The sequence below is a fragment of the Protopterus annectens genome, chromosome 14.part0, assembly GCF_019279795.1.
Source record: "Protopterus annectens isolate FY-2018-M chromosome 14.part0, PAN1.0, whole genome shotgun sequence".
In the NCBI taxonomy this organism is placed as follows: domain Eukaryota; kingdom Metazoa; phylum Chordata; order Ceratodontiformes; family Protopteridae; genus Protopterus; species Protopterus annectens.
In genome coordinates this window covers 941,274,522-941,288,393 of record NC_056748.1, presented here as the reverse complement: position 1 = coordinate 941,288,393, position 13,872 = coordinate 941,274,522, and the positions used below count along the sequence as shown (strand labels likewise).

At 41.7% G+C, this 13,872-nt stretch overlaps 1 protein-coding gene across 1 annotated transcript in view; it reads left to right on the top strand.

Moving 5' to 3' along the window:
• Positions 1–13,872, top strand: part of LOC122789357 (dual specificity protein phosphatase 13-like) — a 256,635-nt gene that overhangs the window by 162,859 nt on the left and 79,904 nt on the right. The window contains exon 3 of the mRNA XM_044056745.1: positions 10,635–10,855. Coding sequence (XP_043912680.1) covers positions 10,635–10,855 — 221 coding nt within the window. The remainder of the gene's footprint in view (positions 1–10,634; positions 10,856–13,872) is intronic.

The following is a 13,872-nucleotide window of genomic DNA, read 5'->3' as shown; positions in this document are numbered from 1 at the left end:
TTTCTGTTTAAGCAGTGACATTAAGTATTGCTGATATTTAAGCATATGAAATTGACAATTTAAAGCCCTCTCAGCCAAGGTAGCAGAAGTGCAAACCTTTTTCCCCCATCTGTCCAGTGCCCTTGAATCCCTATCAGAGGGGATAGAGTTTTTTGCAGTGGAAGCCTTGACCCCTTTGGGACCCTGAGAAATAGTTTCTGGGTCAGCAGCAGGGTTTTTATAAAGAAATGTATGTGAATCTGGAACCCTGTAGTATCTGTCTGGCTTAACAGGTGCAGGGGGTAAAGAGTCAGGAGACAGGCCGGACTCTGAAAATACATCATTTACAATGTCTAAAACAGGGGGGATAGCAAGAGGCCTGTGCTGAGGTAGTAAAGGAAAGTCTCTGAGCCTTTTCTTAGATTCTGAGTAGTCTTGGCTCTCCCAGTGGAAGTGCTCCCTCATGGTATGCAGGGTTCCCCCAAAATAATAATCCTCAGGAGGAGAGGCTGAAGGGATAGATTCTTCAACAGCAGAATCCTCATAGGGAGGAAGAGAGTATTCCTGTTCAGAAGAGGAGTCAGAGGAAATGGAAACCTGATCTGAAGATTCATATTCTGTCTCTTGCCTAGGCCTCTTATCAGGAGGGGGATGGGAACCCTTGATCAAAATAATTAGGTCTTCGGCCATTTTGAGCATCTGTTTTTTAGGCATGAAGGCCTGTCCATGGGCTTTCTGCACTTGTTTCTTTGTTTTTAGTGGTGCTTTAGTCTTTGCCTTTGAAGCTGTAGTCGGTTTTACATATAACTGTGTAGGCCTGAAAACACCCTCAGACGCTGATGCCTACTCAGCGGCTCCAAACCCATCTGAGGGAATATTTTCCAAGTGTCCAATACCTTGATTTTCCAACGGCCTAGTCTGCTCCATGCGGGAGTCGGAAGCGGCCTGTGGCTCTGAGGCAGCGGGTGTCAGGGGCTGCGAAAGCACCTCACTGAGAACCGGCGAACCGACAACTGGCTTAGAAGAAGCCTTGTCAGTTTTGGACCTCGGATGCCTGTCCTTTTCCTTTTCCTTGCGTTTCTTGTGAATTGCAGTAGTCGGATGGCTATCCGATGACATCGTGTAATTAAATCTTCGGCCAAAGTAATGAAATGCAAAATCGTACCGATGCTTAATAGTGCGTTGGTTAAATCTAGCACAAAACCTGCAATTAGCAACGTCGTGATCAGGGCCTAGGCAAGGAATACAATAAGATTTTTTTTTTTTTTTTTTTTTTTTTTTGCTCAGACACAGCTCCACGTGGTCCTGTTGAGTCAGTGGGAGTGGGGAGCCTTGAATAGCCTACCTGTCCTTGAGGGAAGTGACCTCAGCACAAGAAGCTGTAGTAATTGGTCATTTTGGACCATTTCTAGCTCTTTTGAAGTTCCCTGGTTAAAATCTGCCTCTGGCATTTTTTTGAAGCCATATTGCTCAGACACAGCTCCACGTGGTCCTGTTGAGTCTTCCTGGCTACAGAGAACTGAAAAAAAGCGACTGCTTTCCTGATTAAGTATCCTGCTGTTTTTTATATTTGATTTAGCTTCTACTGCTTACCTAGAGCAAGCTTTAATTGTTTTCATAGTTATTTACTGCATTTTTTTATTATCTGCACTTAAAAGTACATTTTAGTCGAAATTAGTCTAATTCAAGTCGAAAAGTGTTTGTTTGCTGTTTAATTTAATTGTTTGGCTGCCCACTAAAGTGTGCTAGCCTGTACTACTGACTTATTGCCTTTTCTGCATTTCTGTGTGTTTCTGTTTAAAAACAAAAAAAAAAAATGTTCCTTGTTTTCCTGCCTCTCCTAAACTAGTTAGACCAGTTTACAGGCCTTGCTGTATCCTGGGCTGTGTTGTAGTTCCTGTGTTGTCCATTGCCTTACTTGGATAGAAGGAAGTTTCTTAGCTCACCAGTGGGAGTGGGGAGCCTTGAATAGCCTACCTGTCCTTGAGGGAAGTGACCTCAGCACAAGAAGCTGTTGTAATTGGTCATTTTGGACCATTTCTAGCTGCTTTTGAAGTTTCCTGGTTAAAATCTGCCTCTGGCATTATTTTGAAGCCATATTGCTCAGACACAGCTCCACATGGTCCTGTTGAGTCTTCCTGGCTACAGAGAACTGAAAAAAGCGACTGTTTCCTGATTAAGTATCCTGCTGTTTTTTATATTTGATTTACCTTCTACTGCTTACCTAGAGCAAGCTTTAACTGTTTTCATAGTTATTTACTGCATTTTTTATTATCTGCACTTAAAAGTACATTTTAGTCGAAATTAGTCTAATTCAAGTCGAAAAGTGTTTGTTTGCTGTTTAATTTAATTGTTTGGCTGCCCACTAAAGTGTGCTAGCCTGTACTACGACTTATTGCCTTTTCTGCATTTAGCGCGGAGTTGCCACTAGAGCACCATCGGGCAGCGCCGGTTAAACAAGGTTAAACTATTTCTGGCTCCGTAAAGTCTGCTCTTCATTTTTTCCCTTAGAACTGCTCTACTTGTAATCTAAACAGTCTATTCTCAATCTGTAAAGCTCAGCACTTGTTCCTAAAGCATTTTTAGTCAGGTAAAGCACTTCTATATTATACAAAATACTTCATTAGCTTAAAACCCCCTTGAGTACCCACTTCCCTATAGGTCCTTTCTGACTCAGTTACACAGCAAACTTTTTCATTTCTTCTAGCATGTCAAAGGGTCAGTTGCTAGCGTCCTCTCCAGCTCAGCTGGTGAATCTGGGAATATTGAGGCAATGTTACAATTGCCTCATGTACACAGACAACCCTCTCCTCCTCCCACAAAACACAAATACATGCGAGAGATGCAACTATATAGCCAAACTGGAGGCTGAGCTCTCTCAACTCAGGACTGGCAAAACCAGATAGGAGGAGAAGGTAACCACACACACCATAAACCCAGTCTCACATAGAACTATCACAACTACAAATCAAACACATAAACACACAAAGACATACTAGGAGGCACTGATCAAAAATCTACCAAAACAGCAGAGGCCTCCAAAGCAGACACCCAAACAACTGCCACCTCATGACATAACACAAGCAACACATAAATCACAAAGTCAGTGTGCAAATCAGTCACAGCCCTTAAGGCCAAACACAATGCCAGACACACTTGTCATAGGTGACTCCATAGTCAGACACACTGATGTCCCACTCACCAGACTGAACAAGGAGAGGGTCACAGTAAGCTGCCTGTCGAGTGCTAGAATCCGCCACATAACACAAGCACTCAGGTCACTCCACAGTAAGTACAAGTATGACTCAGTCATTGTCCATACCGGTGTGAATGACCTGAGACGTACCTCCCTGGACTACATGAAAAGAGACATAAAGGAGCTCTCAGATTATGTAGCCCAGGCTGGTATGACCCTGACCCTGAGCAGTATCCTACCTTCACCACGAATGATGCCACAATACAGAGACAAAATGATCAGTTTTAATAATTGGCTTAATTTCTGGTGTCATTCTAAGGGGATCCAATGTCTGTCTGCCTGGAATGACATGCTTGACAAGCCAAGCTGCTTTGCAAGGGACGGCTTGCACCTGTCACCCCTGGGTTTCCGGATATTGGCAAAGGCTCTTGCCACCCCCATAGTGCCTTTTTTAGACAAGGCTCAAATTCTAAACCCACCGCCCTAGAAAACAATAATGGAAAAAAACTAAGGGTAATGCTGCTCAATGCCAGAATGCTAAATCTCAAGATGCACGCCCTCGTGTCTGTGCTGTGACTGAAACCTGGTTCAAGGCTCCTGAGAGCACCCCGGCACTATCAGGTTTTACCTCATATCATGCATTCCGGCCCCAAAACCCGGACCATACCACAAAAGGAGGGGGTGTATCCATATTCATCAAGGATACCCACACCTCCAGGCTGGTGGCAACTCACAAAGCATCAGAGACCATTCAGGTGCAATTAACCATAGGCAAAACTGCTCTACAGTTTGTAGCATGTTACAGGCCACCCTCTCAATCTCAGGAACCCCACACAGCCTTCCTGAAGACACTGGAGAGTATAAATGTCTCTCCAAACACCATCATATTGGGTGACTTCAACTACCCAAACATAGACTGGGAACATTACTCAAGCCCCAATACCCTAGCCCAAAGGTTCCTGGAGTTCATAAACTCAAATGCTATGGAACAACTTGTCACCATTCCCACAAGAGGTGAAAATATACTAGACCTGATCATCACAAACATGGGGACAAAATGCTCCGCACCGGAAGTATATCCCTCATTGGTGAGATCAGACCATAAACTAATCTCACTGGAGATCCACATCCCGCCTGCACCCCCAACAAAAAAAGACCACAGTGAAGAACTTCTCAAAAGCCAACTTCACACTTCTTAAGACTGGTGTGGTATCCTTCAAGGCCCCTGAGCCATTGGAAACCACAACCCACGCTGCTGAATCCCTTACAAATGCTTTCTACGAGCACCTCTAGGATTGCATGGATCAAGCAATCCCAAATAAAATCAAGACCCTTTCCACCAAAGGCAAGCGCCCGATCTGGTGGACCCCAGCCATAAACAAACTTTACAACAAGAGGAGAAAGCTACTACAAGATAGAGCAAAATCCCTAAAAGGGAAGACATCTCTGATCAATACTAGTAAAAACTACGATCACTCATAAAATCATCCAAGGCCAACTTTGAGAGAAAAATCGCCAAGGACTCAAAAGACAATCATAAGGCCTTCTTTAGCTATGTTAGAAATCTGGGTGGAAACTCCCAGATATGCTCAGAATTAGTCCAAAATGATACAAAAATCACTGAACCCACAGACATTGCAAACATACTGGCAGACAGGTTCAGTGAAAATTTCTCCTCTCCCTCCCCCCCAAAAGGAGAAATATCTATCCCAGAAGAGTGTAGCTTCCCAATCATCTCAAATGCCCAGGTGAGAGCTGCTCTCTCTAAAGCTAAAAACACAGCATCAATGGGACCGGATGGTGTCCCCGGCTGTGTGCTACACAAACTCAATGAGGAACTAAACCCACACATAAGGCTGCTGTTTAATCTTAGCCTTACCACAGGATACGTACCCAAAGAGTGGCGTACGGCAACTGTGGTCCCACTCCACAAAGGCGGTGCTTCTACGGACCCTGGTAATTACCGCCCCATAAGCTTAACAAGTCTGGTCTGCAAAGCTATGGAGAGGATCATAATGGAACTCATAAATAAAGACATAGGGGACCTACAGACATTGGATCCTACCCAATTCGGCTTTGTCAAGGGCAGATCATGCCTCTTAAACTTGGTCGACTTTTTTGAAACAGTCACCAAGGCCATTGATGAGGGTAAGGCAGTTCACACAGCCTACCTTGACCTTGCAAAAGCTTTCAACACAATACCCCACTCGGGTATCATAGAAAAGCTCACCAGCTTAAATGTAAACAAATATGTCACAAGATGGGTTGCAAACTGGCTCAAGGACAGAACCCACAGGGTTAGAGTTGCTGGTGCCATGTCAGACTCCAAGCCGGTCACAAGCGGTGTCCCACAGGGCTCAGTCCTGGGCCCCCTCTTGTTCGGCATCTACTTTTCAGAAGTGCAGGCAAACATAGGAGGATTGTGGCTGACAAAGTTTGCAGATGACTGCAAACTGGGTGCCATAGTTGAAAATCCATCAGACACAGATATCCTTCAGAGAGGTCTCATAGAAATGGATAACTGGTGCCAGAGCCATGGCCTTAAGCTAAACACCAAAAAATGTATAGTCATACCCTTTGGTAAAAACAAGGTAACCCCAAGTTACCACAAAGGTGGCAATCCATTAAGCACAGAAGAGGTTATCAGGGACCTGGGGACCCAAGTTGACAGTAACCTTTCTTTTGACACTCACATTGCCAAAGTGGTTAGGAGGACCTTCTACATTGCCCACATGATTATGAAGGGATTTACATCCAGATCAAGGGTGGTCATTGTTCCCCTGTACTCTTCACTTATCAGACCAATGATTGAGTACAATGCCCCATTCAGAATGTATCTTACCCGATACCTGCAGCAATTGGAAAGACCCCAAAAGTTCCTCACCAAAAGGATAAAGGGGCTCAAAAATATGCCATATGCTGCCCGACTGAAGAAACTCCAGCTCTATTCAGTCGCATACCATCTGCTCAGAGGTGACCTGTGCCTGACATACAAGGCCATGTCCAACCTGGAATTAATGGACATGCCCCACCTCAAAAAATCCAAATCCACCAGAGCCACAAGAGCAAGAGACTTAAACCTCAACACGGATATAAATAGGATGTGCTGGAGGGACAGATTCATCACCCAGAGACTCCCTATGCTGTGGAACAGAATCCCGGTCCATGTGAGACAGAGCACCTTGCTGGCTCTGTTCAAGAGGAATCTTGACCAGTGGATGGGAGATCGTAGGTTTACCCCGGGGATCATCTCTATATCACTGCTGGACAGAGGCACGGCAAACTAATGTGTATAGTATTCTTCAACCTAAGGGGTGGTGAAAGCCACACAACTCTGGCTAGGCTTATAAATGCCCTAGGGCAGATAGCCTAGTATGAACCTATGAACCTATGAACCTATGAATGAAAGTCCTTATGAGGTATTTGCTTCCCAAAAGAAATACAATTATTAACTTTTCCTGACATTGGTCTGGAGCAAGAAAAAAGTTTCCCCAACAGGGTACTTAGCTATAAATGAAGACTTCGGATCTGAAGATTCATATTCTGTCTCTTGCCTAGGCCTCTTATCAGGAGGGGGATGGGAACCCCTGATCAAAATAATTAGGTCTTCGGCCATTTTGAGCATCTGTTTTTAGGCATGGAGGCCTGTCCATGGGCTTGCTGCACTTGTTTCTTTGTTTTTAGTGGTGCTTTAGTCTTTGCCTTTGAAGCTGTAGTCAGTTTTACATATAACTGTGTAGGCCTGAAAACACCCTCAGAAGCTGATGCCTACTCAGCGGCTCCAAACCCATCTGAGGGAATATTTTCCAAGTGTCCAATACCTTGATTTTCCAGCGGCCTAGTCTGCTCCACGCGGGAGTCGGAAGCGGCCTGTAGCTCTGAGGCAGCGGGTGTCAGGGGCTGCGAAAGTACCTCACTGAGAACCGGCGAACCGACAACTGGCTTAGAAGAAGCCTTGTCAGTTTTGGACCTTGGATGCCTGTCCTTTTCCTTGCGTTTCTTGTGAATTGCAGTAGTCGGATGGCTATCCGATGACATCGTGTAATTAAATCTTCGGCCAAAGTAATGAAATGCAAAATCGTACCGACGCTTAATAGTGCATTAGTTAAATCTAGCACAAAACCTGCAATTAGCAACGTCGTGTTCAGGGCCTAGGCAAGGAATACAATAAGAATGAAAGTCCTTATAAGGTATTTGCTTCCCACAAGAAATACAATTATTAACTTTTTCTGACATCGGTCTGGAGCAAGAAAAAAGTTTCCCCAATGGGGTACTTAGCTTTAAATGAAGACTTCGGATCTGAAATTCGAACACGAAAATCTCAGGAGACGGCCGACCGGCACTTGTAAACTGCTTCTGCTTCGGGCACCGCGCGGCAAGAAAGACTGGAGAAAATGGCGTCAGCTGCATCTTTTATACCCCTGGCGCACTGACGTCAGGGAAGCAGCGACAGCAACTGACGCCAGACCAAGACTTTGGAATTCAGGCCGACTGCAGGTAGCCTGCCAGCAGGATAACCCAAGAGTAATGACTTCAACAGTGAAAGACGATGAAAATCCCCTTCCGGACCTCAGAGGTTTCAGTTAGAACAGTTTCAGACCTACACCAACATTACACTTCATCGGATTTTTTAAATAGAAGTGTTATGTGTTACAATACCAAGAACAGCTCACAGAGCTAAAATATCTACAGCAGTACCTAACTTGGTTCAGAATATACCATGAAAGAGAAACTTTCTTTGGGGTGAGGGGGCTTTTCAAAAATGTAGAGGATATCGGCACACACAAACATGGCCCACAGCATACACATCAAAACAAGGCCATGTAAACATGATACTTGCTGACGAGAGAACGTCGCAATTGCAGTCCAACTCGCTCTAACCTTTAAAACGGCTGCATGAAACACTAACGTGCAGCAGAAAAAAATATATATATATATATATAAACGAGCACGGCATACACAGATGCCGAAATGAGCATTAATAAGTAATAACATGCTAAAATTAGAAAAAACAAACGAGCAGCAGTAGTGATAAATATACGAGCTATCACTATAAACCAACACTTGCATAAAAAAAAAAAAAAAAGAAGAGACGGCTTATTCTCAGTATCAGTAACGAAGATAAACACAGATAATACTCACCAAGCCAAATTCAGCATGCAAAATGGGACCTGACTAAAACAGAAGGCAGCATTCACACACGGGAACACAACAACTAGATAATTAACCGATAACCAGCAGTATCAAATAAAATGTATAACCATAATACAATAATAATATACAAAATACATATAATTATATATCAGCAGCAAGCAAATACAACAGAAGGCTAATCTAGATAGTTGGCAGCAGCATACACTAGTGAACCATGTGGCACCCTCAAACAGAAGCATAAACTATATGAGGCAGCACAAAATAGGGCTAGAAGTGCATTCAAACAGGGGTTGTGTGTAGAATTACATTTTTAATTCACTAGGAAGACTTATCTTACCAATGAAGCAAAAAATGCAGACGAAAATGCAGGCAATCCAAACTTTTCAGTAGTCCCTCAAACAAATGCATTCGACAGGATACACGTACAATGAAAAGGAGTTCCACACACCACATGAATTTTATTAGGTTGAGTGGGCTGGGTAAGGCAGGTCTGACATCACAATGTGGGAGGAACACTGGCTCTTCTATACAGCATGCAAATCAAGCGGGGATTACATCTCTTTGGGGGAGGAAGCATCCCAATAGCTAGAGCAAGAGCAGATGGCAGATGTGACATCATAATTTCAGAGCCAGCTACAGGTTTTTCAAGTTGGCTTGCAAAGTGAAACAAAAACAGTATAGAAAGCTAGGAAGCAGAACAGGGAAAACAGTTGAGTGGGTTATTTTTTAAAGCTGCAAGGGTGATGTTTTTAAGCTTTATCAAAGAACAGGGACTGGAAGAGTCAGCAGGTTGGGGAATCTGCTTTAATATCCTGTTGTTTTCCATGTTCCCAGTGCTACAGTACATTGGTGTGATATCAATATGAGAAAAAGGAAAGAGATCACTGGGGTTCTTAATGATCAACAAAATAAAAAGCAAACATTTTTAATGTACAAGATATAAAAAAGCTAGCTAATTAATTAATTAAAAAGGATAATACAAAGAGAAAAGGTTTAGTCTCCTTTGTACAAGTAGCACTCATTATAAATGCTATGATGTAAACAATTATCCAAACAAGGGAGAAGCTTATAATTCTGTGTTCAGTAAGGTTTACACAATAATTATATTAGAACAAGAAGCAAAATATCGTGATTAGATAATATAAATAAAAGTCTAGGAGCTTCAAACTGTTATTTGTAAGACGAGTCTAGTCTCAGAAACATGCAGAGAGTACCTTATAAGAAAATGCTCAAGTAAATATTTTTACTTCTTTGTGACAAATATACCTTGTCGTATGATTCATCTTTAAATTAGTATCAAATTTAGAAACAGGCATGCAACCTTATTCCTTTTCAGAATTACTTTTATGGTTTGCCCTAATACCTACTGTAACTGTAACTGTTCAAGCTTGGTTATAAATGAAATATGTTCAGTTTTTGTGTTATCAGATGCAGAGCTATGTCATAGTTGGGGTCTTGAAAATGCATTTTTCCATTATGGAAATGTTCACCCAAACAAGTCGTGGTATTATCAGTTCACAGTTATCATAGATGCAAAGTTTATTCAAACTTTTTATTGTTTTATTGAGAAGGAGAGCAGATCATTAGTATTAATTCTAAAAGCAACATTGAAATACTATGCTATTACACGTTGGACAGACAAAATATATTAACGGTGATCATTTTACATCATTCCCAGGAAACATGTAATGTTTTGAAAATCAAAGTTCAATATTTTTTCCACTTGGAGAACAAAATAGAAAATAATTTTAGATACAATATTTGTGTAAATGCTCTGACTTCCGCGGTGGTGCGGCGGTAGCATTGTTGCCTCACAGCAAGAGGTTTTCCCGTTAGATTCTCGGCTTGGGTTGGGAGTGTCTTCTGTGTGGAGTCTGCTCCCCGCAGTCGAGTGGGCGTTCGAAAGACATGCGTTGAATGGGCGTACCATCGTTGAAGGTACCATAAAACCAACTGCCAATCATTAGCGGACCGGAGTTCAGCTGTGGCGACCCCTAACCGGGAAAAGCCGAAAGGCAAACAAACAAACATTTGTGTAAATGCTCTCTTGGTCAAAGCATATATATCATTTATTTAACACATATTATGCTATATTTTCCTTCTGAAAAAAATAATTTTTATTTGATCATCATTAAAATATATATTTTTTGTTTGTAAAAAAATAACCAAAACATGCAAAACATGGCGACTTATAAGCATCTTTAGAAAGCATGCTTTATCAGATTAAACAAAAAACTGCAAATCTGCAAGGTATATAAATAGTAATGTTTTATATCAATATGCATAAGTTGTCATTATTTTCTAGAACCGCTGCTCGTGATAAAGGAGTCCTGCTCAACCTTGGAATTACTCACATTCTTAATGCTGCTGATGGAAAATTCCATATCAACACTGGTCCTAGATTCTATAGGGACATGCAGGTCGAATATTATGGGATAGAAGCAGACGATGACCCTGCTTTTGATATGAGCATTCATTTTCGACGTGCATCTCAATTTATACGAAGTGGCCTCAACTCTCAGAAAGGTAAGGGACAGCCTCGTGTGACACATTCTGTATGACAGAAGTATTTTGACAGAAAAGTAAATGTGATTTAATACTACTTTTTATTTAGCGAACATAGTCAAATGAAACAAGAAGCATACTAAAAGTATATTTCTGCCCATTTTCAACTGATTTTCAGTTTTAATTACTTGCTACCGGTTTAACAAGCAGGAAATGTAGCTAGCGTGATGCATATAGGCTTGCACTGCTTTCTTGTTGGTACTGTAGCCACAGTCAAGAGACAAAGGTAAACAGACAGCTCTCCTCAAGTTTTTCAATTACACCAGGTTTACATACGAGCTCATGTAATGTCACTTAACACACAACACTCCATTTAATCATATCACTGGCAGTTAAAAGTTAGGAGTTTGCAAACTGACAACAAATCAGGCTGGCTGAAAAGGTAAATGAGGTCTGGGATTAAAGTGATCAGATATATACGTTTTGGAAGAGGGGCAGCACACAGCAGTGTTAGTATTAGTGAGGAGATGGGTAAGAGGAAGGACATTTCTGCCTTGCAGTAAATTAATTAAATAATAACGTGAGGGAATCGCAGTAACATGATTTCAGGTTGGTATGAATAAAAGGCAAAATTAATAAATTATCATATCCAAATATGGGGCAAATATAAAGAAGCTGAAGTCTCAGAGAAAAGGTGTCTTCAGCTGCACAAAAATTAAAAGGAGGAGGAGAGAATGAGGCACACATCAGCTTTACAGTACTTAAAAAGTAAATAAATGTTCACTAAGCCCAACCTCAATTACATATATAATTAAATGAGGCTGAGAGAGTGGGGATATTGAATGAACATTAAATGTAATAGCAAAATGATACAGTAGTGATCTCTTGCATTTGAGATGCACAGTTCCACTTACTGAAGACCATGGAACACATTAATATATTTACTTCAGATTATACAAATGCAGTATAAGCAAAATATTTTACTGCATATGATGCAATAATACTATGCTACAAATGAATATAGATAAACATGAAATTAGAATCTAAACAGACAGAAAAATGGATTATGGATGTATAATATGCAGCCTGTTATACTTGGCTTCTTCCCTGTAATAAAACAAAAAGTAACAAGTAGAAAGGAACATGTGACAGCCAATAATACTCCAGTCATGAAATATTACGGTGAGCCTTGCCAGCAATGCAGATGCCATTGCCAGATTGCAAGTGAATGAAATTGTTTTTTATTTAATTTTTCCTTCTCAATTGCCAGTGACTACAGACACTTAGCTTTCTGTATATATTTTCCATTGTATTTGGTTTTCCTTGTTCAATTGTGAAATCCCTATCATGATCCTTTGCCAAGATCATCTTTCTCTGACAGAACACCCACAGGATTACAAAGATTTAAATAACCACCACACATAAAAGACAAATTGGAGAAGCTGGGCTGTCATACTGGAGGCTGATTGAAGTATTTTATACTCTAATCTCCCTTTACACACCAGTAAGTGTCTTAAAGGGGCATATAAAGGGCAGAAGAAAGAGAGGTTCCCATGTTTCTTGAAGACACAACATCACAGCCTATCTTTCTTGCAACCAGATACCTTACACATGGTACCCTGTCTCCACCAGGAAAGTTTCACCTCAGCACACCACCAGACCATGCATCCCCGAATCACTCATAGGTTCATAGCAGGTTACCAGGCTAATGGCCCAAGAGCCCTTACAAGCCTAGCCATACTTATCCTGAGTTGTCCCAGTTCTCTATAGTTAGGTAAATGAAGCTCACAGAAGTATGAATCTATGGTAATCAACACTGACCGCCTCTATCCAAGAGGGACATGGGTACCCCCCAGGAGTGAATTTACAGTCACCTGTCCATTAATCTAGGCTGCGTTTGAAGATGGTCAGGGAGGGAGGTCTGCTTCATGTGAAAGGGAAGCTTGTTCCAGAGAAGGGTACAGTCTCAAGCAGATGCATCTGTCTCTTTCCAGCATGATTCCCTAACAGACAGAAGTGAGCAGGCACAAGCATATCATTCCATCCATCATTTCTTGCTGGGTACAACTATTATCTTGATGGGAGACCTGGTTCTAGAACTGGTGGTGGAACACTACTGGTGTTTAAATCTAATTTAAATGTCTAATTCTTAGCTCATAGCAACACTGTCTCAGACTTTCTTCCTGACTACTTATACATGTCCCCTCCACTAAAAACTTTGGGTACTTTCTGTTATCTGGACAACAGGCTAAATGTGCGCTTGATGTGAAGTCACCACTGCCTAATATTTTTCTGGGTTTACCTTTGTCGTCTTCCTCACCCTAGTATTGTTTTTTGACAAGTCAGCAGCGGTCAATTCAGTGTTCTGTTCTGTCTTGAAATTTGGCTTTGCGGTCATAGAACTCTTGCGGTTTCCTCGCAAGTCCCTGCTGCCTATGCAGGTAGTTGTCGAACGATTCCCGGTTAAATGATACAGAGGGTGTGAAAGACCAATGTTAATTTCTGAAAAGAAAAAAGGAAGTGCAGCTCTTTCCGACCATCAGCTGATTTGTAAGCTTCATTGTGTTACGATTTATAATGCTGGGAGGCCTATCTGTCAATGTGCACACACTGCGAATGGGGAGATCTGAAGTCAATGCTGCTTCTGCTGTTTAATAATAATTGCAGTTGGGATACAATCTCTTAGCACAGAGCAGTGACTTTATTCCCTTACAAAGCAACTGATGGTTGGAAAGAGGAGCACTTCCTTATTTTCTTACAAAATAATGTTTGTCAATCATACCCTAGCTAGGAATTACCCGGGGATCTTGCTACAGTTTCAAGGAACATAGAAAACGAAGAGGCGAGCAGTGGTAACAAAAAGTGAAAGGCCCAGAACATTAGGGTTCAGACAAACGGAACTCAGTTCTAAGAAAGCGCTGGATGTGACAAACGTTTGCCTTGTGCAAATCTGCAAACTTGAAAAAACATTTTGATTTTACTCAGTAACAGCAACTTGACTGCATTGCAATTTCAAGGCTAGGTCTATCCATCCACGC